The sequence below is a fragment of the Chinchilla lanigera genome, unplaced genomic scaffold (genome assembly GCF_000276665.1).
Source record: "Chinchilla lanigera isolate Chin_1 unplaced genomic scaffold, ChiLan1.0 scaffold00044, whole genome shotgun sequence".
Lineage (NCBI taxonomy): Eukaryota > Metazoa > Chordata > Mammalia > Rodentia > Chinchillidae > Chinchilla > Chinchilla lanigera.
This window is the reverse complement of record NW_004955445.1, coordinates 18,204,066-18,230,402: the sequence shown is the minus strand read 5'-3', so window position 1 is coordinate 18,230,402 and position 26,337 is coordinate 18,204,066. Positions and strand designations below refer to the sequence as shown.

The 26,337-nt window shown below is 37.3% G+C and overlaps 1 protein-coding gene across 4 annotated transcripts in view; it reads left to right on the top strand.

Moving 5' to 3' along the window:
* Ralgapb (Ral GTPase activating protein, beta subunit (non-catalytic)) overlaps positions 1-26,337 on the top strand; it is a 94,813-nt gene that overhangs the window by 10,726 nt on the left and 57,750 nt on the right. For 3 of the 4 annotated variants that reach the window (XM_005392534.2, XM_005392533.2, XM_013518287.1), the window contains 5 exons: positions 6,672-6,887; positions 9,038-9,240; positions 13,979-14,142; positions 16,296-16,482; positions 19,859-19,990. In XM_005392534.2, the coding sequence (XP_005392591.1) occupies positions 6,702-6,887; positions 9,038-9,240; positions 13,979-14,142; positions 16,296-16,482; positions 19,859-19,990 (872 nt within the window). In that variant the 5' untranslated portion in view covers positions 6,672-6,701. Of the gene's footprint in view, positions 1-2,462; positions 2,483-6,671; positions 6,888-9,037; positions 9,241-13,978; positions 14,143-16,295; positions 16,483-19,858; positions 19,991-26,337 lie in introns of those variants that run through there. The other variant, XM_013518288.1, reaches the window with a different exon arrangement.

The window sequence follows — 26,337 nt, the reverse complement described above, 5'->3', positions numbered from 1 at the left end:
CAAATAATACCTCATTGTTGTTTTACTTTGTTTCTTTAATTTCTAAATGTTTATTTCCAATATTTTCCCTTCATTAATATGCCAGTGATTATAATGTAATCTTTGTCAGTGTTTTTTGTCTGTCTGTATTATATTAAAATTTAGCATGTATTTTTCTGTTACTGTACACATTGTATTTTAGTGTAGGTTTTTTTTTTTTTTTTTTGAGACAGGGTCTCACTGTGTAGTCTAGGCTGACCTTAAACTCACTGTGTAGCTCAGGCTGGCCTCAAACCAGTGATGCTCTCTTATCTCAAACTTGCAAGTATTGGGATTATAGGAGTGTGCCACCACACCTGGCTTTAGTTCAGTTTTTGTGTTCTAATTTACATATTTTAAAGAAGCATTTATTTCATTTTACATTTAGAGAATGAAAATTTCTTGCATTTAACAACTTTAAAAGTTTTAAGAAGGTATTAGAAGCTATTACATCTATTTTGATTGGTCTTGTTTTTGAAAGAATGATATTCCTTTTACTTGAGAATTGATGGCAGAGAATGATGGCAGCTGTTTCTTAGAAATACATATTCCCAGGCTCCAGCTTTTTTTTTTTCTTCTCGTCTGTTTGAGGCAGGGTCTCACTATGTGGTTTAGGCCAATCTTGAGCTCACATTGTAGCCCAGGCTGGCCTTGAACTTGTAAAATCTTCCTGCCACAGCCTCTTGAGTGCTGGGATCACAGGCTTGTGCCACCATGCCTGGCTCCAGGCTCCAGGCTCCAGCTTTAACCTATAGAAACAAGATTCCAGAGATAGGCCCTGGAATCTGCTTTTTAGTTAGAGTCCCCTAGATGCCTCTTCTATATATGATGGAGTTTGAAACCTAGTTTATTTATTTTTTGTTTTTTGCCTTTTTAAAACTTTTTTTTTTTTTTTTTTTTGGCTGGGCATGGTAGTGCATGCCCGTTATCTCTGCTACTCAGCTACTGAGCTGCTCAATAGACTGAAACCAAACAATCATTAAGTTTGAGTCTAGCCTGGGCAATTTATTGAGATCCTGCCTCAAAATAAAAATTTTTTAAAAAGGATAAGGAATGTTGCTTACTGCTAGAGGGCCCTAAGTTCAGTGCCCAATACTGTAGAAAAGGAAAAAAAAAACCCAAACACACATTTTTTTTTTCTTGTTGCTTGGAACAGACATTAATATTTGGAAATGATCTTTGGAAATGATCTTTTATTTTTACTAGTGCTAACTAACTTAAAACAAGTTGATACTTTTCATTTTTTATTTGTACATGACCTAAAATTGTGGACATACTGCAGTAGAATAAAGAGAACACTTGCTGATGTCTTTTTCCCATTGGTAAATCTTAACATTTTCAAGCATTTATTTACTGTCCACCTTATGTCAGGGACTACCCCAAGATTTAAGAAGTGAGGTGTCCATTCAGAAAAGTCTGGTGTTCTTGCAGTGAAGGTTTCTGTACATGGCTAATGAAATATCTGATGTGAAGCTTTATCTGAGTAGCAGTACAGCTAGGAGGAACTTGTTTGAGGAGTGAAGAAAAATTTTAGCCAAGGGATGATATTTGAGCTAGGCTTGAAGGGTGAGTACTGTACAAAGTAGGTCTAGGTGGAAAATGGCTTTTGGGTCAATGGTAGTAGCATGGGGAGTTACATAGTGTGTAAAAAAATTTGTTGACTCTGAGCAATCATCAGTAGTTGTTTGTGGCCAGAGCTTGGGATGTTGGTGGGAAGGCAGCAATAAAGGATTAGACTGGGAAGGTAGTGTATTAGAATTTCAGTTAAAATCCTTTATTTATTGTTGAGTGTTTTGAATTAGATAAAATCCTAAGTTTTATATAGACAGACAACATCTGGAATAGCCAGTAAAGTTTTGAAAATGAATAATGAGATTGGACAGGACTTCCTTTCTAAATATTAAAGTATTCAGTAAAATGAAATCATTGCATCATTGGCAGAGTTGAACAAAATAGATTCATAGATTCCAGTATAATGGAGAATTTAATGTAGTATGAAATTGGTAGTTCAGTGAAATAAGGATTTTTTTTTTGGTACCAGGAATCGAACTCAGGATCTTATGCTTGCTAAGCAGGCTCTGTGCCACTGAGCTAAATCCCCAGCACCCACCCCCTGTTTTGAGACAGGGTGTTGCTGAGTAGTTCAGGGTGCTCTTGAACTCACTCTGTAGCCTGGGCTGGCCTCAAACCTGCAGAGATCCTGCTGCCACTACCTCCTGAGCACTGGGAAGGGATGTATTTCTAATAGGTGATTGCACAACTATGTGTTTAGAAGAAAATAAAATGGGACCTTTCCTATACTATTTGCAGATGTAAATTCCAGATAAATATAAAGTTTAAGTGTGAAAAATGCAATACTTTTTTTTTTTTTTTTTTTTGAGACAGGATCTCACTGTGTAGTCCAGGCTGGTTGCAAACTTGTGGTGATCCTCCTGCCTCAGCCTCCCAAGTGCTGCGATTACAGGTGTGCCTAGCTCTAAATACTTTTTAATCTTACAGGAGAATTTAGGAGACTCTTTATACTCATTAGGATTATTGTATTAGCTTTCCATTGGTGGGACAAAAATACCTAACATATACAACTGAAAGGAGGGAAGGTTTATTGTGGCGTACAGTTTTAGAGGTTTCAGTCCATGGGCAGCTGGCTCCAAGGCAGAGGCAATATGGTGGAAGGGCATGGTGGAGGAAAGCTGCTGTCTTCCAGGTGTCTGGGAAACAGAGATGGAAAGAGCCAGAGAAAGAGATAACCTTCAAAGCCCTACCCCCAGCAATCTAATGCTTCAAATCAAGCCCCATCTCCTTATAAACTATTCACCTATTAACTCATCCATGTGTTAAGCCGTTAGTGATATTAGTATCCTCACAATGCAGACACCTCAGGCATTTCTTCTTTTTTTTTTCCTCCAGACATTTCTTAATTCAATCAAATTGATGATCAAGATTAGCCCTCATAGTTATGTTTTCTAACTTTTAGACCAAGACCCATAATTAGAAATGTACATTTTGACCCATAACATATATACATAAAACAAGTTTTATAGAACATTACTTTTACTGTGTGGGATGCCCTTATTCCATTAAAAACGGAAGTATTATCCATCACATTTATTTATTTATTTGTTTTATTAGTACATATTTGCAATACATGTAGTTTACAGTCATCTTCGTAAGTGGTACATGTACACAGTACAGCTTGGTTCCTTTTTTAAAATTTTCCCAGTGAACTGGGCATGGTGGCACATGCCTGTAATCCCAGCACTCAGGGGGCTGAGGCAAGAGGATCGTTGCACGAGTTTGAGACCAACCTGGGCTAGAAAGTGAGCTCGAGACCAGTCTGAACTCTATAGCGAGACCTTGTCTCAAGAAAGACAAGAAAAACCAAAAAAACAAAAAACTTCCCAGTGGAGGGGCTGGGAAAAAAAGAAGAATCAAGGTATGTAATGTACAGGTATAAATTTCCTATGATAAATGGTCATCATGTATATCTAAATTGTACCAGTAAACTTAACGTTTAAAAATGCCCTTTCCTCTGCCTCCCTCCCTTTTCTAAATCCTCTTTTCCCATTTTCATTGTTGTTAATATTACTAATCTTATCTCATGTTTATGACATACAGATATACAGATATAAACATACAGATATAAACGTATGACATACAGATACAAACATAGGACATACAGATATAAACATACAAATATGACCTACGGATATAAACATATCTCATGTTTATATTCATTGAGGTTATTAGGTTTCTGTACATGGCATATCTTTATTCTATTTATTTCCCTGTCTTCTTCCCCTCTCCTCTTACCTGTGTTTTCTTGGACCCTTTCTTATTTGTAAGAGATCTATTGCATCTTCTATTCATCCTTTAGTATACTCTTTATTAGTACTTTTCCTTACTCAAATGAGAGATGGTAATATGATATATAAACTTGTGCGTCTTTCACTGAAGATTTTCCTGGGTGCATTCATTTTCCTATAAATGTCTCAAATTTGTCCTTTTTTTTTTTTTTTTTTTTTTTTTAGCGTAGTAGTATTCCATTATTCCATTCTGTGTAGCTACCACGTTTTCTTTTATTTTTAAATTTAATTTAAATTAAACTCAATGTTTTTGAGACAGGGTCTTCTATGTAGTTCAGGCTGTCTTTGAACTCATGTAGCCCAAGCTGGCCTCAAACTCATGACAGTCCTCCTGCCTCAGGCTCCTAGGTTCTGGGATTATAGGTGTGTGCCACCATGCCGGGCAGTAGCATGTTTTTTGTATCCAGTAATCTGCTGATCGGCTATGCAGGCTACTTCCAGGATTTAGCTATTATAAATTGAGCTACTGTAAACATTGGTGTGCATATATTGGTACAGTATGATGTCTTTAGCTCTTTGGGAAAGATACCTAGAAGGGGATAACTGGGTCATAATGGAATTTCTAATTTTCATTTGAGGAATCTCCATACTGATTTCCATAATGGTTGTATTAGTTTACATTTCCACCAGCATTGTGGGAGGGTTTCTTTTTCGCTGAACCCACGCCAGCATTTGTTATTTTTGTATTTCTTGATGATTGCTGTTCTTTCTGATTTATGAGAGAATCTTAGTATTGTTTTAATTTCCTTTTCTCTAATGGCCAGGGATGTTGAACATTTTTCATAAATTTGTTAGCTGTTTGAGTTTATTCCTTTGAGAAGTATCTGTTCAGTTCATTTGCCCGTTTCTTGGTTGGGTTTTTGTTTTAGGTGATCTAATTTTCCTGAGCTCTTTGCATATTCTAGATATTAGTCCTCTGTCTCAGGAATAGCTGGCAAAATTATTTTTCCATTCTGTAGATTGTCTCTTTATTCTACTAATTGATTCCACCATGCCCGACCTGTTTTCTTGTTTTTCAAATGCGGTTTTGTTATGTAGTTCAGGCTGGCCTTGAACTTACTGTGTAGCCCAGGCTTGTCTCAAACTTGCAGCCATCCTCCTGCCTCAGCCTCCCAAGTGCTGGCCTTGAACTTACTATGGAGCCCAGGCTTGTCTCAAACTTGTAGCCATCCTCCTGCCTCAGCCTCCCAGTGCAGGGATTTTTTGGTGGAATTCTTTGAGTCTTCCATATAGAATATTGTTATCTGAAAACAATGATAATTTGAGTTCTTTTTTTCCTGTATGTATCCTTTTCATTTCTTTCTCTTGAGTGGTTGGTCTGAGTAATGTTTTGAGTACTATGTTGAATAGAAGTGATGATGGTGAGCACCCTTTTCTTGTTCCTGATTTTAGAGGGAATGTTTTAGTTTTTCCCCATTTAATACAGTGTTGGCTGTTGGTTTGTCATAAACAGCTTTTATCAAATTCAGGTGTGGTCCTTCTATACCTGTTTTTTTGAGTTCTTATCATAAAGGGGTGTTAGATTTTATCAAAAGCCTTTCCTGCATATATTGATGTGATCATGTGGGTTTTGTCCTTCTGTTTATGTAATGTATTACATTTATTGATTTGCGTGTGTTGAATCATCTTTGCATCTCTGGAATGAACCCTAACTTGATCATGATGTATGATTTTTTTTTGATAATGAGCTGCATTCTGTTTGTTAATATCTTGTTGAGGATTTTTGCATCTATGTTTGTTTTTAGTTGAGTCTTTATTTGGTTTTGGAATTAGAGATCCTCGCTTCCATAAAGGGACTTGAAAGCACTCTGTTCCTTTCAGTTGAAGAGCTTGAGGAGAATAGGATCTTACAATAGAGCTTAGAAACCTCAGCTTATGATCTTTTTATTTCTGTATCAAGTTGAGAAGTTCAATTGTTTTACTCAAAGGAAGCATTTTATGTCTTTTCTTTGACATATCCTAAATTCCAGCAGCATGACTGTTGCACTTTGGGGCCATTATTGAGTAAAATAAGGGTTACTTGAACATATGCACTGTGATATCATGCCAGTTGATCCGACAAACAAGATAGTTTCTAAGTGACCAACAGATAGGTAGTATATACAGTGTGGGGATACCAAACAAAGGATGATTTATGGCTCAGATGGATGGGCTGGAATGGGATTGTGTTACTGATACATAATTTAATATTTCTGAACTTTCATTTCTGGAATTTTTCATTTAATGTGTTTGGACTGCTACAGGTAATGAACAGAAAAGTGAAACCTTGGATAAAAAGGGATGACAGTACCCAGAAACTGTTGATTGAAAAATATGGATCTTAGTGTGAATGCTTTGTTTCCCTTTCCTCTTTAGGTACTCCATTCTCTCATTTTTTAATTTTTCCTTTTCTGAAACCATTGAATGGGAGAAGGTTTCTCATGCTATTAGAGTTCCCTATCAGATCTTTTTAATCCCCTGCACAATGGCTATCCTCCTCAGCTTTGCTCCAGGACCCCTGAGGGTTCTTTGGATAGGTCCTCAGACAGCTACTTCTCTTACAAAATCTCACCATGAAGCATTTTGGGGCACTCCTTAAACATTTAGATATTTTTTTTTTCTGTTTCCTAGAGGCAGTAGGTTTGCGGTCTTTCTTCTTTTTGATACCAAGAAACGAACTCAGGACCTCACACTTGCCGGGCAGGCACTGTGCCACTGAGCTGTACCCCGAGTCCTGCAGTCTTTCTTATCTCGCCACCTAGGGTAAATCTGTGTTTTCAGTAATTGAACCTGCATCTTTTCTCTTTTCAGGTGCCGTTTGGGTAGTACTTTAGTGGCACAATGTACTCGGAGTGGAGATCACTGCATTTGGTGATTCAGAATGATCAAGGCCACACCAGTGTGCTGCACAGCTATCCAGAGAGCGTTGGGCGAGAGGTAGCAAATGCCGTGGTCCGTCCTCTTGGGCAGGCGTTAGGTACCTCTTCAGTGGCTGGTAATGAGAGTTTGTTAAAAACTGACAAAGAAGTAAGTGTTCTTTAATTTACTCTATTATGTAAAAATACAAATTTGTTATTGAAGAAGTAGTTAATGTTGCCTTCTTAATTGATTTTCACCTGTTGTAGTGTAATTTCTCAGTTTTTATCTCATTTGGGTTCAGAGCTGGGTCTTAGAGTTAGTGAGGGTCATTAGGGTCTTACTTTTTGCTGCTGGGACTTCTTTTCTTTTTTTTCTGGTACCGGGAATCGAACTCACGACCTTGCGCTTGCCAGGCTGGCGCTGTGCCACTGAGCTAAATCCCCAGCCCCTGGGACTTCTTATTAGCCATGCCTAATTCTCTACTTGAGCTGAGTGTCCTAAATAAAGACTTGTGCCAAACTTTTTCTTCTGAGCTGTAGGCTATCTTCTGATTTCATATAGGGGTGTGTTTGCAAGCCCTCATTTCTACTTCTAGATAGCCCCTGCCAGAAGCACATCTTATGTCAAGTTTTAAGGCTATACAAGTGCTGAGCTTGTGCCTTCCCATATTTCTATTCCTCTGTACCCTTGCCTGGCTTCCAAGTTTAAGGTACCACAGAGCATGTAAGTCCTTCTGGTTGTAAGTCCAGGTGCTTAGAATTGGGGTTATAGTTGCTGTTGCTAAAGATAAGGAGCTCTTGAAGTAGCTCACTTTGGAGATGTTCCTCTTTCTTAGGTTCAGGAGCCTTGGCTGAACCAGTGATGGGCCAAATTACTTAAACTTGTTAAGCTTCAGTTTTCTTTTTTTTCTTTTCTTTTTATTTTGTCTTTTTGAGATAAGGCCTTGCTATGCAGTTCAGGCTGGCCTTGAGCTCACTTTGTAGCCCAGGCTGATTTTGAACTCACAACGATCCTCCTGCCTCAGCCTCCTGAGTGCTGGGATGTATATAAACCTCCTGAATGCTGGGATGTATATGAATATAAACTGAGACTAGTTTATAGTCTCACACAGTGTTATTATGATGGTTAGATAGTATTTATGAAAGTTGATTGTAAACTGCAAGGACTGTACAGGTGTCAGCTCTCTTCAAAGTAACCCCCTTAATAAAGGAGTGAATGTGGTCAAGCATAACTTGATCTTTTCAAGCAGGCTAAGTAGAATGGATTTGTACTTCCCTTTTATACACATTCACTGACTCTGCTTTGTTGTTCATCCCAAAGTTTTGTCTGGAATTCACTTAAACTTTTCTATCACCAGTCAAGAGAATATATTTTCATACTCTTTTTCAAAATGGGGTATTTTTCCTTTTTCATACCACCTTGTCCATTCTATGATTCCACATTGTGGTTCAGCAGTGTCTTGTTCAATTTCTCTTTGACCTTAGTAGGTGATTCAAGAGGCTTAATAGTGGAACTTGTTTAGCACAGCTGAATGCCTTGTTAAGATGTTACCCAACTTTGGCCCCCTCTCACCTGTGTGTGTTCCCTGCTATCTACTTTAATGCTTTCTTTGGCAGAGAAAGCAGTTGTAAAATAATAAAGAGTTGAAGTGCTGGAGATACAACTCAGCGGCACAGTGCCTGCTTGGCAAGTGCTAGGTTCTGCGTTCGATTCCTGGTACATGCACACAAAGAGTCAATCTTCCTTCGTGTCATTTTTTCGTAATGTATAATTTGGAGATGGAATGTAACTGAATTTATATATCTGACCTCTTAAGTGATACACATTCCTGCATGTGAATGGGGTGGAGAAAAATCTGTAGTTTTCTTTCTTCTTCTTCTTTTTTTTTTTTTTTTTTTGTGGTACTGGGGATCGAACTCAGGACCTTGCGCTTGCCGGGCAGGTGCTTATGCCACTGAGCAATATCCCCAGCCCAATCTGCAGTTTTCTGTTTTTGCACTGCTAATACCTATGAGAAATTGAAATGACCTTTTATTTCAGAGTAAGCGGTAATAGTGTCTCAAGTATAAAAACAATCTAATATGTAAAAATAAGTAATTTATTTTTTTTTCTGTAATCTTTTGCTTGGGAAATGTTACACATATACCTGATACATGAAGAGTCCATCCTCTAGAATAAACCTGATATATATTTTGAGATGAATATACTGTCTTTCAGTTTAGAGGTTTTTGGCAATAAAATATGTTAACATTTTAAATTAGTTACTGAGATTTAAATGGGAATATATAATAATTTCATACGGTTTTTTGTTTGTTTAGGTAAAATGGACAATGGAAGTAATTTGCTATGGACTGACCCTTCCATTGGATGGAGAAACTGTAAAATATTGTGTTGATGTATATACAGACTGGATTATGGCTTTAGTGTTGCCGAAAGATTCTATCCCATTGCCAGTTATTAAAGAACCTAATCTTTATGTTCAAAGTATACTAAAACACCTGCAAAATCTTTTTGTACCAAGGTAAATCACACCTGTCTAGCCTGTTACTAAGATCATAATAAAATTTTTATACATGTTACTTTATTATATATAGGTGCTGATTTCATTGCCAGTCCTTTGAACAGTGTCTTCATTATTCAGTTAAAGAGTTTATTAATAAGAGTAAAAGAGATGGGCTTGTATAATGTTTTTCAGGAGTTTTTAATAAATGTGTGTTCATTTTAAAGGGTTTTGGCTTAAGGTCTGATAGCTGTTGGATATTAAAATATGTTATCTTTCCCTTTTGCTTAAAAAAATACACTTTTGCCTATCATAATTCTTGTTTCCACTTAAGGTAAAGGCAACTGAGCCTTTTACTTTAAGATGAATCTTTCCCATGAGAGAATGATGACAAAGAAATTAGAAAACTTAAATCAGGCATGGTGGTGCATGCCTGTAATCCTAGCGCTCTGGAAGCCTGAGGCAGGAGGATTTGAGCCCAACCTAGCAAAATAGCATGATCCTTTCTCAAAATAAAAATATAAAAGGGCTGGGATATAGCTCAGTGTGAAGGCCGTGGGTTCAATCTCCTGTACCACATGCACACATAAATATAAACAGAGAAGGGGGAAAAAAGAAACTTGAACTCATTATAAGGAGATTTATGGTAGACCAAAATATTACTTTTGAAAGTTTGTTACTAATTTTTTTCCCATCTTCTGAGGTAAAAGCCTTAAGTATTATAATGTGGGATACCTGCCTTACTTGTACCAAAATGTTCTTTCTGATTGAAAGACTATCCTGGGCTGGGGGTGTAACTCAATGGTAGAATGTGTACCTAACATGCACAAGCCCCTATCATCCTGAATACCATCCCTCCCGAAGAATAATATGTCCTTTTTTTTTGTTGTTTTTTTTCCGGTACCAGGAATCGAACTCACAACCTTGCACTTGCCAGGCAGGCGCTGTGCTGCTGAGCTAAATCCCCAGCCCTGAATAATACATCCTTACAATAAATTTTGGAGCCAAGCGAGGTGGCACATACCTGTAATCTGAGCACTTGGGAGGCTGAGGCAGGAGGATTGCTGTGAATTTGAGGCCAGTCTACATAGAGAGTTCAAGGCCAGCCTGAACTACGTAGCCTGAAGTACTACTCTGTCTCAAAACTTCAAAGCGAACCCTATTCATGAAGATCTATTTTTTAGTTATATGTTGGGGCTGTGACAAAAAGTTGATGACCTTTTTTCCTTTTGAAAAAGTTCTGATTAGAGCTTTTCATCTGTCAGGTGGTCAAGGACTTCAAATCACTCAAAAAGCAGCTCTCTTAAATTTAGCTTTCTAACTTGAGAAGGAAGTTTGCTTTGGGAACCGAAGTTAAAAAAGCAAAGTCTCCATTAAGAACTCTGGTCTGTAGGAGCAGCTAAAAACTCCTTTGCTCACACAAAATGCCAGGTGTAATCTGGCTCCTAACCAGATTAGCTGCTGCTAATTCTGTGTGAGCCTTGTTCTTTAGTTGGACTCATAAACTAAACATTCTGTAAGACTTACTAGAGATCGTTCCCATCACATCTGTCCCTTTGTTTTTTTCTTTCTTCCCTCCATTGTCTAGATGTCCACAGCTCACTTTTATTGGTTTATCACAAATTCTGCCTAGTAAGAAGTCTTACCCGACCACCTACGCCCATGTTGACCATACCTTTTCTGAGCTTGTATCACTTTTATGTGTCACTCTTTGCAGTACTGGGGATTGAACCCAGGGATCTCTAAGTTACGTCCCCAACCACCCCTCCCTTTGTTTGGAGACAGAGTCACTAAGTTTCCCAGGCTGCTCTTGAACCTGTTATCCTGCTACCTCAGTCTCATGCCCAGGTTTACTTTTTTTTTTCTTTTGAGAGACATAATAACTTTATAAGTTGTTTTGCTATTTGATTATTAGCTTGTTTTTTTCAAAAGTGTGTTTGCACAAAGATTAATAAATTTTAAAAGGGTACTGACCTGATATTAGAGTTCTTCCTACCAGTGATGGAATGTAAAGATTAGCTGTTTTTTTTTTGTTGTTGTTGTTGTTTGTTTTTTTTCCCCTTTATTCTTTTCTCTGCTAGGGATTAAACTCAGGGCCTTCCCACTGAACTGTATCCCCAGCCTAACCCTTTTAAAAAACTTTTTTTGAGGCAAAGTCTCATTAGGTTATCCACCCCAGGTTTGAATTTGTGATCATCCTGTCTCAGCCTCCAAGTGCTGGGATTACAAGCATGTACCACTATGCCTGGCAAGCTGAATATTTTCAGTGCTAAATAGAAGGAGTTATGATCTACTCTCTTATTATTGGACCTTATAGTTTTTTGATTCTAAGTGTTTGTGAAACTGTCATCTAAATTTACTTAACTAGTTGCTTTTGTATAAACTGGTTCAGGAGGAACAACCTTTTCCAGTTTGCTAGAAGTTAAATCAGAGTGAATATAATTTTCTCTTTTGCTCATCATTCAGATTTTTTTTCCTAATTAAGTGAAGAATGAACCATCTTCTAAAATTGATTTTGAATTATTGGACCTTATAGTTTTTTGATTCTAAGTGTTTGTGAAACTGTCATCTAAATTTACTTAACTAGTTGCTTTTGTATAAACTGGTTCAGGAGGAACAACCTTTTCCAGTTTGCTAGAAGTTAAATCAGAGTGAATATAATTTTCTCTTTTGCTCATCATTCAGATTTTTTTTCCTAATTAAGTGAAGAATGAACCATCTTCTAAAATTGATTTTGAATTACTCAAATGTTCTGTATATATGTGCTTGAAGAAAGTGTTCTAAAGCAGTGGTCAACAAACTTTTTGTAAAGAACTAGATAGTAAATATTTCCAGCTTTGCAGACCATATGGTGTTATAACTACTCAGTTCTGCTAGTGTAGCAGGAAAGCAGCCAGACTCCATAAATGAAGAAGCATGGGTGTGTTCCAATAGAATTTTACTTACAAGAGCAGTTTAGGTTTGACCTAATGTCCATAGTTCTCTGGCCCTTGCTCCAAAGTGGTTCTTCTGAAGACCACAGTTACTTTTGAGACTTTTGGAGGGAAAGGAAAATCCTTGGTGTTTAGACTTTCTGTTCTTGTATTTTTTGTTTGTTTTGTTGTTGAGACAGGGTCTTATTGTATATCCCAGGTTGGCTTTAAACTCTGTGATCCTCCTGCTTCAGCCTCCCTATTGCTTGGAATGCAGGTGTGCACTACCATGCCCAGTGTTTTTGTTCATTTTTATGTAAAGGTTACCTTGCTTCTCCTTGCTTTAGAAACTTAGATCCTGCCTCTGAATTTAGTCCTTTTGAATGAGGCTGAAATACTAGAGGAACATTTGTGTCCTGGTGTTATGCAGGTACCTGAAAGTGCTGGATAAGCCTCAGTGACCATAGGAGGTATGTAGTATTAGTGCTGCTTGGAAGAGTGTTGGCCCCAGAACCACTAGTGATATTTTTATTTGTTGTGGTAGGCCTCCTCTTCTGTGGCTAGATAAGGTTTGGGTCTATAAGGTGATTTTCTATTCTTTCTCATGCCAGAGTAACAAACATGAGCCTGAGCCTCATAGCTTTACATGGGCTGGATTCACCTCAAGTGAAATGTGGGACATCTACTCTGGGGGTTTTTGGTTTTTCTGAGGTGATTGTCTCATCATTTTGCTTTAGGTCTGATTTCTCTAGGTAAAGTTTAGTGGTTTTGATTGCAACTCCAGGATAAGCATGCAGTTTTCTGGATCATGGCCCAGAACTTGGGAATCTGTATTGTAAAGTTGGAGTGAGAATTCTGAAGTCACTCCCTTTAGTTTTCAGAATTTGTTGAGGAAGATCTAAGATTCTCTACCCTGATCCAGACATGTTTCTACCAGTTCTTTACAATAAGCCATAACGTACAGAACCTCAACCTCAAGGTTTATCTTAGTAATGTAGATTCTGTCTTGTAAATACTATGCCTTTACCTGAGCAGTGTAAAGGGCAGCAACATAACGTGATGTGTTCTCCTATTCTTGACATTTTCAAGTGGTCCACCTTAGGAAGTAGAGTGAGGGCAGGGGTTTGGATCTTCCTTTCTAACCTAGACATGATACTTTGATCTATTTTATAGGTTGGCCTTCTTCCTATGGGGGAAGAAATACATAGTCTTACAGAGGATAAAGATAATTTTAAAATTAATAGCTATGTATTTTGGGAACCTCTGACCCCCCGTGTGTTTTTTGTTTGTTTGTTTGTTTGTTTTTAATTAGAGCAACAGTGGCAGATGCTCATCTATGTAGCACTACTTCTCTAACTTCTCATCAGTCTTGGACAGGCTCTTCTCTAGCAGACATTAGCTTTGCAGGGACTCTGAGCACTTTCAGATCACATGCAGAATTCTTATGAGTGTGTGTTTTAAAAAATTAAGATGTGAGGGTCTTTCTGCTTCAGTGTGAGCAGTAGAAATGATTGTGGATACTCATTCATTCAGCAGCAACCCATTGAATGTCTGCTATTATGTGCCAGGCATGTTTTAAGCATAGAAAATCCAATGGTGAAATTTATGTTCTAGTGTTCCTCCTTTCTGTCCAAAGCTATCTAAGTTCTCATAGGAGCAGTAGGTTGAGGTCCCAGAGTATATTATGGGGAACAAGTGGCTCTGAGCTGAGGAGGGTGTGCTCAGCCTGTCAGCTGATGCTCCGAGGGAGCTTCATTGGACCACTGCATGTTGCATCTGTAAGTTGCCTGTTCTTTGGCTTTTGCACTCTTTCAGACTTGTCAGTGATATCTGTCTGTCTTCTTCAGACAGGAACAGGGCTCCAGCCAGATCCGACTATGCTTACAGGTCCTGAGAGCCATTCAAAAACTGGCCCGTGAGTCATCCATCATGGCCCGAGAAACCTGGGAAGTCTTACTATTGTTTCTTCTGCAGATTAATGATATACTTCTGGCCCCACCAACTGTTCAAGGTTTGTTTATTTTTTTTTTTTTTTCTTATTTGTTTCCTAGCTCCAGATACAGTTCACATTTAAACTCAATGAACAATAGACTTGTTGAGGTTTGAATTTTGGTATGACAGTTGACCAACTAAGGTCAACAGTTAGTAGAACCAGGACCCTTAAAGGCACGGTGTGGCTAAGGAAATTACTTTGTCTTCAGTGGTAATTTTGCTAATGTAGGGAAGGACAAAGTGACTTATGCATATTTGATAAGCATTAGAACATTGGCTTGTTTAGGGTTTTTGGATTGAGCTTATATAAGAAACAATCAAATCTTTAAATTAGAGCTTACAGATAATGCGTTTGATGGTAGAGTCTGCAAACTTGACAGTGAAAGAAGACATGTTAGCAAATGAAACCTCCAGAGTCTTAAAGTTCTATTTAGAAGTATGATACTATGCTATTCATTAGTCATTTTAAAAGTCTATAGTTTTACAAAATTTCAGAGTGTATTTCAGAAGCCCTGCTTTGTATGTTAAAGCACAGTGTACATAAAGGCAGGTCTTGCTAACAGACCTGTAAGTTGGTGTTGTAGTTCCAGGTGTTCTCGTTGTTGCTTATTCATCGGTACACTCTCTTTACTGACACATACAAATGTGCTGATGGTGTCATACAGTTGCAGTGTTTAGGGAAATATCTAAATGGAATCATGGGATTTCTAATGGCTTGTGTTTAGATGTTCCTCAAAGTCTCATGCAGTCATAGGTAGGGCTTTTCAGAGGTCCTGGATCTAGAGTGAGTGAAGCTGGGATCAAGGGTGTGTGATTACTTAATTAGTCCACTGATTGGTTTGGCATAGTTCTTGGTGTGGATAATGGGAAGGCCCACCCTGGGTTTGAGTCCAGTGCACCCTAAGGGCATGTAACCTGGATAGAATATAAGGGGCAAAAAGAGGACTTGGTTACTACTTCACTTGCTGCTTTGCTGCCTTTTGGCTGCCATGAACTGTTTCTCCTCTGTGATGCCTGTCTGCCTTATCACGCTGCCTTGGAGCCAGCCAACTAAGAATTGAAACCTCTACATACTGTAAGCTAAATAAACCTTTCCTCCTTTAACTTTGGGTGTCAGGTATTTTGTCTCAGCAATAAGAATTAAGTAACGAAGAGAGAATTTTAGTGTGGAAGGAACCCCAGAATAGAAATACCTTGTCTAGGGCTGGGGATTTAGCTCAGCGGCAAAAGCGCCTGCCTGGCAAGTGCAAGGTCGTGAGTTCGGTTCCTGGTACCAGAGAAAAACCAAAAACCGGGGAAAAAAAAAAAAAAAAAAAAAAAAAGAAATACCTGTCTAATATTGATGATAGTTGAGCAGTCATTGTCTCAACAACTCTCTGCCACTCACTTCTCATACCAGTGATCTCTGCAGCACAAGGCAGGCAGTTCATTCCTTCTTGGACTTTCTTGTTGGAGCTTTGGTTTTGCTCATTTGAGATATGCATCCTTGTTACTCTTCCTATTAGTCCTAACTTTGCCTTCAGGAGCACTGCAGAATAAAGTCCACTGCTATTGCTCCTTCTGGTTCTGGTGTTGAGAACAGAGGAAAGGCTCTGTTAAGATTCTGTCCTACCCAGCACCAAGCCTTCCGCTTCTTTTTCCTCTCTCCTTAAGGGTATCTTTCAAATGCATGAAGTATTTTATGGCGAACTTTGAGGCTAGCAAGACCTGGGTATTTGTTCTCATTCCTTTCCTTATTGGCTGCATGAGCTTGGATGAGTTACTTAATCTTCCTGAACCTAATTTTTTTATCTTCAAAATGGTATAATTAGTAATTGATAATACATGTTAGAAGTACCTATTTTACAAAAATAATGCAAAGATTGAGGTCATGTGTATGAACTCCTTCACATAGAAACTAACTTATAATAGTCACGCATTCTTTCCTTTCTCCCATATATACTTGGGTTCACCTTGATAGGTTAGATCTTCAGTATGTACCACCAGGGCAACTTGAACACTCTCAAAGTAATTTGTTAATATTTGCTCTGATTTCCTTTGTAGGCACACCTAATAATTAATTTTCATTTTTTACTATTGATTATTTGAAAGTCAATACTTAACATCTTAATTTTTGACCAGTTTTTCCAAATTAATGAATTAAAAATTCTTTTCTTTTCTTTCATTGGTCAGGTGGTATTGCTGAGAATCTAGCAGAGAAATTGATTGGTGTTCTCTTTGAGGTTTGGTTACTAGCTTGTACTCGGTGCTTCCCAACACCTCCTTATTGGAAGACAGCCAAGGAGATGGTGGCTAACTGGAGGCACCACCCAGCAGTGGTGGAGCAGTGGAGCAAAGTCATCTGTGCACTCACTTCCAGGTAGGTGATGGTCTTCATCACATGACCTTAGGCAGCTTCTCCCTGATGCTGTGACTTCTGGATTAATGGGGTACATTGTGAAAAGCCTGATCTGTCATTACAGTACTATAAACTTGAACTGCTTTAACAAAATAGGTACAGCAGTTTGGCTAATGTCTGTCTAATCTAAAACCTTTCAGAATAATCAAGTATTTTTGAGAAGTAGATAAGTTCTGTCCCTATCTTCTCCTCAAATCCCAGTGTTAACTTTAATTATAAAAATATGCATGATCATTAAAGAAAACCATAGGAAGATATGACAGGTTTTTTTAAACCAGATATTGTATTCATATATATTTACATATACTTTTACATAAGTAGGACCAGAGTATAGTTTAGTATGACTAAAGCAGGCAGTTTTTTTTCTTTTGAAAGAGAAAATATGGAACACTTCATGAATTTGTGAGTCATCCTTGCACAGGGCCTACACTAATCTTTTCTGTATTGTTCTAAATTTAGTATATGTGCTGCCAAAGTGAGTATAATAGGCAGTTTTTAATAATAATTTTTCTTTTTTATCATTTATATATATAAAACCATTATTATTCTGTGAGTAAACTCAGGTTTCATTTTTTCATTCTTTACTTTTTCAACTGTACATATTTTAATTTATAACTTGAAAAGACAAGGATTCTTTTAAAAACATAATTATAATACCATTGTCACACCCTAAAAATTTGACAGTTCTTTAATACCAGAAAGTCATTGTTTACATTTCCTTGTTCTGAGCTATAATCCTCATCCTTTACTATTTTTTTATTTTGACATGGTCTTGCTAGGTTGCCCAGACTGGGTTTGACTTGCAGTCCTTTTGCCTCAACCTCCCAAAATGCTGGGATTATAGGCATGCTCCACTATGCCTGGCTACTCAGTGTGGTGTTTTAAAGTCTGTTTTAAAAAACGGACTTTTAATTTGTTTATAGATTCTTTTTTTTTTTTTTTTTTTTTTGCACCAGGAATCAAACTCAGAATCTTGTGCTTGCCAGGCCTGTGCTGTGCCGCTGAGTTATATCCCGGCCTAGATTGTCATTCTTATCTTTGATTTCTTTTAGAGTTTTTTGTTGAAGGAATGAGGTTGCCCCCCCGCCCCCCAGTACTTGGATATTTGACCCAGGGCCTCATGTGTGCAATTAATGAAACACTCTACCACTGAGTTGCATCCTTAATCTTTCTTATTTTATTTTGAGACAGGATCTCGGTACATTGCCCAAAATTGGCCTCAACCTTGTGTTCTCAACCCTACTAAGTAGTGGGGATTACAGAGCAAGTTGTACTTACAGGGTGTGCTCCTCCACATCTGGCTTATGTTACGTTATTAAGTATTTCAGATTCTGAATTTTTCCAGTTATGTTGTCATCATGTTAACATGTTTCCCATCCCGTTTTTCTTGTTAACTGGTAGAACTAGAGACTTGATCTGACTTAGGTTTGTTTGGTTAGGGGCAGGGGGAAGGGATGGTGGGATCAGATGCTGTGTAGGTAGCATTATGTATCAGAGGATAGACTGGTCTGAGCTAGTAAGTGTTAGATCTTCAAGATGAGATAGATATGTGTACCAGTTCTTCATTATACATTAATATGTATTGCAAACACATACTAGTAAATAAAATAAAACGTTAGATCTTTAACATCATTTAAAAGATGAAGTTTTGGAATATTCTTTTGATTCTGCTATATCTTGGGGAACATCAGTGTTCTGAATCTACTTTTAAGTGGTACTATTTTGATTATAAAAGCAGTTCATACTTAGAAAGTTTGAAAGAGGGGAAAATAGCTGTCATTTATAGATTTTTTTTGTCATTTATAGGTTATTAACATTTTTTTCATGCACTTCCCTTTCTTAAACCAATTTGAGATTATTCTGTATACAGTAGTACTATTATCTCCCTTTTTCATCTGATGTCTGTTCTTGTCACTTTAATTACCTGTTGATTTTTTATTTTTATTTTTTTGCTTTTTGTCTTGCTGTGCAGTTCAGGCTGACCTTGAACTCAGCGATCCTCCTGCCTTAGCCTCCCAGGTGCTGGGATTAAGGCAGGTACCACCATGCCCAGCTAGCTTTTATTCTTAAATAACTCTTGAGATTGTATTTTTAATGACTTTGTAATTTTCCATTATATAATTTAAGTTGTAATTAATAATTTTTCTTGAGGTTTTGATAGTATGTTATTCCCAGTATTTTACTTTAGAAACACTGTTAATGTGAATACTTTGTATAGCTTTTGTGTGTATTATGATTATTAGGTTGTAATACCTAGATGTAAAATATTTGAGTCAGAGGGCTTTGAAGAGTTTTAATTGTTTTTTTTTTTTTTGAGACAGGGCCTTACTGCGTAGTTCAGGCTGGCTTCACACTTGAAGTGATCCTCCAACCTCAGCCTACCAAGTGCTGGGATTACAGTTGTGTGCCACCATGCCTGGCCAATGTATTTAGAATATTACAGTTAAATTAAGTTGTTGAGTTACTTTTGTGGTACAGTATAAAACCAAGTGTATTCTAATTTTCTTAATACTACATTCTAAACTTCATGTAAAGTTATTGTTATGAATAAAATATAATTTAGTTGTATTGATAGATTCACAGTGGAGTATGTCTTAAATAATTTGTTTATATTATAATTTTATTATATGATTAAGTATATAATTATTAGATGTAATTTATATTATATAAACGACAGTCTGTTGCTTGTAAGTAATACACAGTACAAATAATAAATACATAAAATATGTTTCAAAAATCTTTTGTGCTATCATGGCTTTCGTCATGATAACTCATGCTACTTTCTCCACAGTGTTCCTTTATCTTGTTTTTTCCTCTTTTACTCAGCCCAAGTTGCTCTGCAGAACCAGTTTTTCTTGTGCTCTTCCCTTTTACTTTTTCAAATAAACTTTGGGAAAAAAAGTCTTTTGAAGAGCTGGTTATAGTGCCTGTAATTTTAGCATTCTGGAGGCTGAGATAGGAGAATTGCCTCAAAAGGCCAGCCTGGGCTACGTAGTGTGTTTAAGGCCAGCCTGAACTATTAGACCCTGTCTCAAAAGAACAAAAACAAAAAAATCTTCTAAACAACAGGAAATCCCTTTCAGTTTGTTTTATAAACAAGGGTTTTGGGCTGGGAATTTAGCTCAGCAGCACAGCACTTGCCTGGCAAGCGCAAGGCCCTGAGTTCAATTGCTGGTACAAAAAGAAAGACTCCATAAATATAAGCGAGGGTTTTTGTATACTTTGTTTATTAAGTAAGGTACATATGTTTCATATATTTTCTCCTATGTTTTCATGTTTGAATGTATTTTCATTCTGTTAAGAAATAGACTTAATAGGGTGCTTTTTTATTTTCTAGATTGCTACGCTTTACGTATGGTCCTTCATTTCCTCCATTTAAAGTTCCTGATGAAGATGCCAGTCTGATCCCTCCAGAAATGGATAATGAGTGTGTTGCACAGACATGGTTTCGATTTTTACATATGTTAAGGTACTGTTGTTTTGTTATTTCATGAGCTTTTACCTAGTAAATTTCTTAGGGCAGGAACTGTCTTGTTATCAGAATGTGGATGCTAAACACAATCTATCAATGGAGGCATATTGGACAATAGGCCCATCTGCATCACATCCCTCCTGCTGTCCCCATCCCAGCAGCCTTAGGCTATCCTTACCTGCCTTTGATTTACGCGGTAGGAACTTGTACAGCATTTGTCCTGTTGCTGCAGTCTGGATGATACCACTCCTGAGACTTTGTCACATTCTGTGGGAACTAGAGACTGCCTTGTTCCTTCCTGTATCCAGCAGTAGTCAGTTTGGCTCCCAGGGTCTTCCTCTAGTATCTCTGTTAAAATTTCACTGAGAAGTATACTTTAATATTTCTCAGAGGGCTAAACCCCTACTTCCTCTATGCCTTTATGGAAATTCTTCGGTTCAGTTCCATCACTTTCTACCTATCCTTCCACCCTTACTCATGTTTTTTGTGGAACTTTTATTCTATTGAAAAGTATCTGATAAAATTTTTCCTTTTGTATCTTCTCCTCCTGGCTGTACTATCTTTATTTTTCTTTTTTGTGTTAGTGATTTTAAATTACTCTGCATGACCTTTTTATAAATTAGAAATGTGAGCCATTTTCTGTCATTTTTTTTTCTACTTTGTAGTTGTATTTTTTAGTTTTCACTGGTTTTGGATTTTTTGAAGTTTCTTTTTTCTTTGAGACAAGTACTTACTATGTAGTCCAGGCTGGCCTTTAACTCACTACGTAGCCCAGGCTGACCTTAAATTTGCACTGATCCTCCTGCCTAAGCCTTCTGAGTGCTGGGATTACAGGCATGTGCCACCATGGCTGGCAATGATTTTTGATTTTGAATATCTTTTCTGTGATTATTTTTCTTTTAAAATGAGAAAGTCTTTCTGTGTTCTTTGATCAAACAGCTATGATTTTTGTCTAATATTGTTTCCTTTGAAATATTAAATTCCTTTAAACATACCAGTATTTGTTCTTAGGTCACATATTACTCTGTTAATTTCCTTATTTATTCTTATACCAGATTCACATTTTCAGTTAACTTTATAACATTTACTGCTATTTACGTTTTTTTTTGAGACAAGGTCTCGCTATGCCCTTTAGACAGGCCTTATAGTCTTGAAGTCCAGGCTGGCTTCATACTCATGGAGATCCTACTGCCTCAGCCTCCCAAGTGCTGGGATTACAGGCATATGCCACCATACCTGGCCAATATTTATTGATACTTAGTAGAACTAGCATCTTTTTCTTTTTCCATATCTTAGAATATTTATCTCTTGCCTGGTTAACATTTCAGATAAATCAGTTTGTCAAGTTAGGAAATACAACTGGTTTGAATCTGTGGATCCCATATATATGGATTCAACTAACCAGTGATTGAAAGTAATTTGAAAAAAAAAAATCTTTACCAACCTTACACAGACTTTTTTTTCCCTTGCTATTATTCCCTTAACAATATAATATAGGCAGGTGGGTACACTCCTGTAATCCCAGCACTTGGGAGGATAAGGTGGGAGTATCACCTCAAATTCAAGGCTAGCCTGAACTGCATAGCAAGACCCTGTCTCAAAAAACGAAAAAACAATATAGTATAACAACTACTTACATAGCATCACATTGTATTAGGTATTACAAATAATCCAGAGTTGATTTAAAGTACGAAAAAAAGGAAATGAAAAAACAAAAAGAGATGATTTCAATTATATAGGAGGATGTGCACAGGTTATATGTAAATACTATACCATTTAACATAGGATATTTGAGCATCCACAGATTTTTGGTATCTGTGAGGAAGGGGAATCCTGGAAGCAATCCCTTGTAGATGTCAAGGGATGACTGTATAAGCAAACAGGAAACCCCCATAATGCCTTTTGGTGTTTGGATTGTGTATTAATAAGGTAAGGAAAATGTCTTGCTTCAGCAAATGAACCCAAAAGTCATGAAGTTGGGGTAGGAGATGTCTTTGCTCATGTTCAGGAACCTGGGCTGGTGGAGGCTCTGTTACCTTTAACTTGTGCTTCCATTAGGGCCTCAGCATTATAAGCAGGAGCTTCTGTATCTGGCTAGTAGTTGGAAAAGAGAAAGCAAGAAAATTGTGTGGGAGCAGTTTATGGGCCAGGCCTTGAAGTGCTGTAAATTACTGCTACTTACATTCCATTGGCTAGAACACATGCCATACTTAATTGAAAGAGCACATAGGAGGAAAAGGAAAACTGGTAAAAAATTAGTTTGACTCTGCTGAAGATGAGAATTATATTAAGCCTTTATTTTTAGGAAAACCTGATACCATGCTATATTTAGTCTGTTCTTCTGAAGCATATGTTTTTATTTTTTCAGAATCCTTTTATTAAAAACTTTCCTTTTTTTTTTTTTTTTTTGTTACTGGATGTCTTAGTTACTTTCCTTGTTGGTGAGACAAAATACCCAATACCTTAAGTAAAGGAGGAAAGGTTTGTTTTGGCTTTCACTTTGTAGGGATTCAGCCCATAATCAGCTGGCTCCAAGGCAGGGCAGCATGGTAGAGTGGGAAGGAGGCAGCAGAAGACAAGCAGGAGTGGCAAGCAGCAGCAGCAGCCCTCCTCTATCCTTTATATTCCATGTGTGGGCTGTCTGTCCTTAGGGTGGGTAGCACTCACACCCAGGGTAAGGCATCCTTAATCCCAGCACCACATGCTTACTCCCAGCATCACATACCCTAGATCCAGCCACCTCCAAATAGCCCTACCTACAACTGCATGAGGCTTTGGCAGGGACATCTAGATCTAGGCAATAACACTGGGGATTGAATCCAGAGCTTTTCACATGAACTCTACCACTGAGCTGTTCTCTGTTCATCTTTTTAGAATCTTATGTATCATTTGTTTGTCTTGTTTGTTTTTAGAGATAGGGTCTCACTGTGTAGTTCAGGCTGGCTTTGAACTCACTATGTAGCCCAGGCTGACAATTGTTCTAGCTCCTTAGAGCTAGGCTTCCAGGCTTGCAACCCATGCCTGGCTTAGGATATTATGTATTTATAGAAGTGTTTTGTAGCTTTCTTCACAGAGATATATATCTTCCTTATTACTGGTTATATAAAAAAACTTCTTTTTTATACTGTTATGTCTTCTTCTTCTTTTTTTTTTTTTTTTTTTTTTTGTTTTTTTTTTTCCTTTTTTTTTTTTTTTTTTTTTTTTTTTTTTTTTTGTGGTTTTCTCCCTGTACTGGGAATCGAACTCACGACCTTGCACTTGCCAGGCAGGTGCTGTGCTGCTGAGCTAAATCCTCAGCCCCAGTTATGTCTTCTGGATGGCTATTGCTGCTGTAAAGAATATTTTTTTACTTTTGTATGTCATATGTGGGTATTTAAAAGAGCTCTGATATTGCACAAATTCTTCTGAGGTTTCTAGATATAATGGAACCATATCTTTAAGTATTATATTTCTTTTCTAACAGTTCATACTAGAGCAAAATGGGGATATTATAGTATCCATCTTATTAGAAATCAAGAGAAAAAGGCATGTAAAATAGTATAATGCTTCATATATGATGGCTTGAAAGTTGCTGTTACTATTATTTCTTTATATTTTCCTGCACTTGCCAGATCTACTGTTGAATTAAAATGATACTGTTTTGGTATGCTTGTTCCGAGTTTTATTGGAAGCCTCTCATGTATGGAATTAAGTAGAATGTTCATTACTGATATTAGATATTTGCTTTTTATGCCTCTGGTTTCCTAAGAATTTTTAAAAATTTTTAAATAAAAATAACTCAAGTACTGAAGTTTTTCCAGATTACGTTTTGGGATCCATTTAAGCAACTAAATGATTTCTCTTCTTTGACCTGTCGATATATTAATTTCCCAATGTTGAACCATCCTTCCTTCTTGGGAAAAAAGTTCTCCTTGGTTAAGGAATGCTGTTCTTTCAATGTTTTTTTATTTTATTTTATTTTTATTTTTTGGTTTTCTGAGACAAGGTTTTGTTATATATAGTTCAGGCTGACCTTGACCTCACTGTCTTGCCAGGCTGGCCTCAAACTCAAAGCAGTTCTCCTTAGCCTCCCAAGCATTGAGATCACAGGCAGGCACCACCATACCCTACATGAATTGTCTGTAATTCTGTATTTACTAATCTATATTTTGGTAACATTAAAAGAATAACAAGGCTTCATATTCTCTTGTATGTTCTACTGTGTTAAAACTATGTGTTCCCTAAATGTTTGAAATAGGTTACCACTAAAACTCTAGTCTTGGAATGTTTTTTTAGAGTTGGTTCTTGGATAATCTCTTCTTACTTTTTCAATCTTAATTGAGCTGTCAAGCTTTGTCTTTCTTCTTTAGCTGACTTTTATCTTTTAGTCAGGGTGCTTTTTGTTGTAAAGAATGGGAACCTACTGAAGTGAATGCTGGTAAATAGAAGTTCCTGTGTGCTGACAGATCTTCCTAGGCTTTAAGAAGCAGGGTGCCACCAATTCTCATGTCAGGGAGGAATCAAGGCAGCCTTGGGACAAGCCATTCTGTCATTTTTTTCTTATAAATTTTTTGCTTTTCTTGTGCATTACACACTGTTCTTTTCCCCTGTCAGGCTTCCCTCTGGGTCCATCTTTCCTACTGTTTTTGAAGGGCACCTGCAACTCCATGGTAACTGCCCAGTGGTTTAAACAACTCTGCTGCTATGTGACCTCAACTCTGGCCCTTTCAGTTCACTAGTTCTCTTTGTTCAGATGTTAAACAGAGGTAAATGGGATCAAATTATTTTTGTTAGTTAGGCTACACTGTTTATAGATTTCTCACAGACATCTTGATAGACTCCTTTTGGGTAGGTTTTACTTCCTTGATTAAGTGAGCCATGAGGGGGTAAGAAGCAGGTCTATGAGGATTATTGAGAAGGGGCACCTTTGGTCATTGGCAGATTTCCTGGCAGGAGAGATGATTATGATGGTGAGATAGGCATCATAATTTTTGTCTAATATGGTAATGCTTTATCTTTTTCCAGGAAAAGCAAAACATAAATGTGTTTCCCATTGATTGTTTTTCTTTCTTTTTTTTTTTTTTTTGAGATGGTATTTTATGTAGTTCAGGTTGGCCTCAAACTCATTATGTATCCCAGACTGGCCTTGAACTCATGGTGATCCTCCTGCCTCAACCTCCTGAGTGCTGGGGTTACAGGTGTGTGCCAGTCTATGGCTTCCTATTGATTTTATTGGATACTCTCAAATACTTGATTTTGGACTTGATTGTGTATGAGCCCTTGACCTTTAGGCCCTACCTAGAGATTCTATTTCAGTAAATTTAGGTGCAATCTGGACCTGTAAAAGGATATATTGGCTGTGGTGGCACATGCCGTAATCCCAGCATTCAGTAGGCTGAGGCAGGAGGATCACTACAAGTTCAAGGCCAGTGTGAGCTACATAGTGAATTCAAGGCCAACCTAAACTATATACCAAGACCATGTCTCAAAAATCCAAACCAAACCAAACCAAAGCAAAACATAAGGTCCCTAAATGTGTCAGGTATACAAGAGATCAGGCATTACAGAAATGGACTTTTGGTTATCTATTCTATAATTTTTGTTACCCATTCTCGTTTCAGTTTTATTTTTTAAGATCTGTTCTCTGAGTGTTTGAATGCTGTGAAATCATTTCTGTTTTGTATCTGAAAGAGCTGTATAAGCCTTTTTCTTTCTTGTTTCAATAACTGAAAGACATGAATTTAACAGAGCTCTCTGTTGGACTGAGGTATAATCCATTACTACCTTTTAAAAATAATTTCTAAACAGATGAACTACATCACCCAGCAGGCAGTGCTACTTGAGACTTTTTATCTCTTCAATGCTCCTTAATAGATTACAGTTCTCTCTGATATGGTGTGCTCTTTTTTTTTTTGGTACCAGGAATCGAACTCACGACCTCATACTTGCCAGGCAGGCACTGTGCCTCTGAGCTATATCCCTGGCCCTGCTATCTCTTGAAACCCGTATTCTGTACAAGCACACATGTTGCCTTTTTCCACTGTAGTTTTTTGAAATTTAAGAGTTTCTGGTGGGTAGAAAAAGAGGTTTCAAAGGGTAGAGAATGTATAAACTACTGATTTCTACTCTAATTTGCCTTTAGCTAGTGGAAATTCTTTCTACAAGTTACAAGTTACCAGTTCTACTTTGAGTTGGAGAGCCTCTTTAATCAACAGCTAAAAAGACCATTTCAAATGGAAAGTTCTTTAATGCAAATGCTTCTGCCTAAAATATAAATCAAACACCAGTACATTGTTTTGAAATGTATGCAATAGTACATATATGTGGATACTATGTAAAACTATTAACACTAATTTGATTTTTGT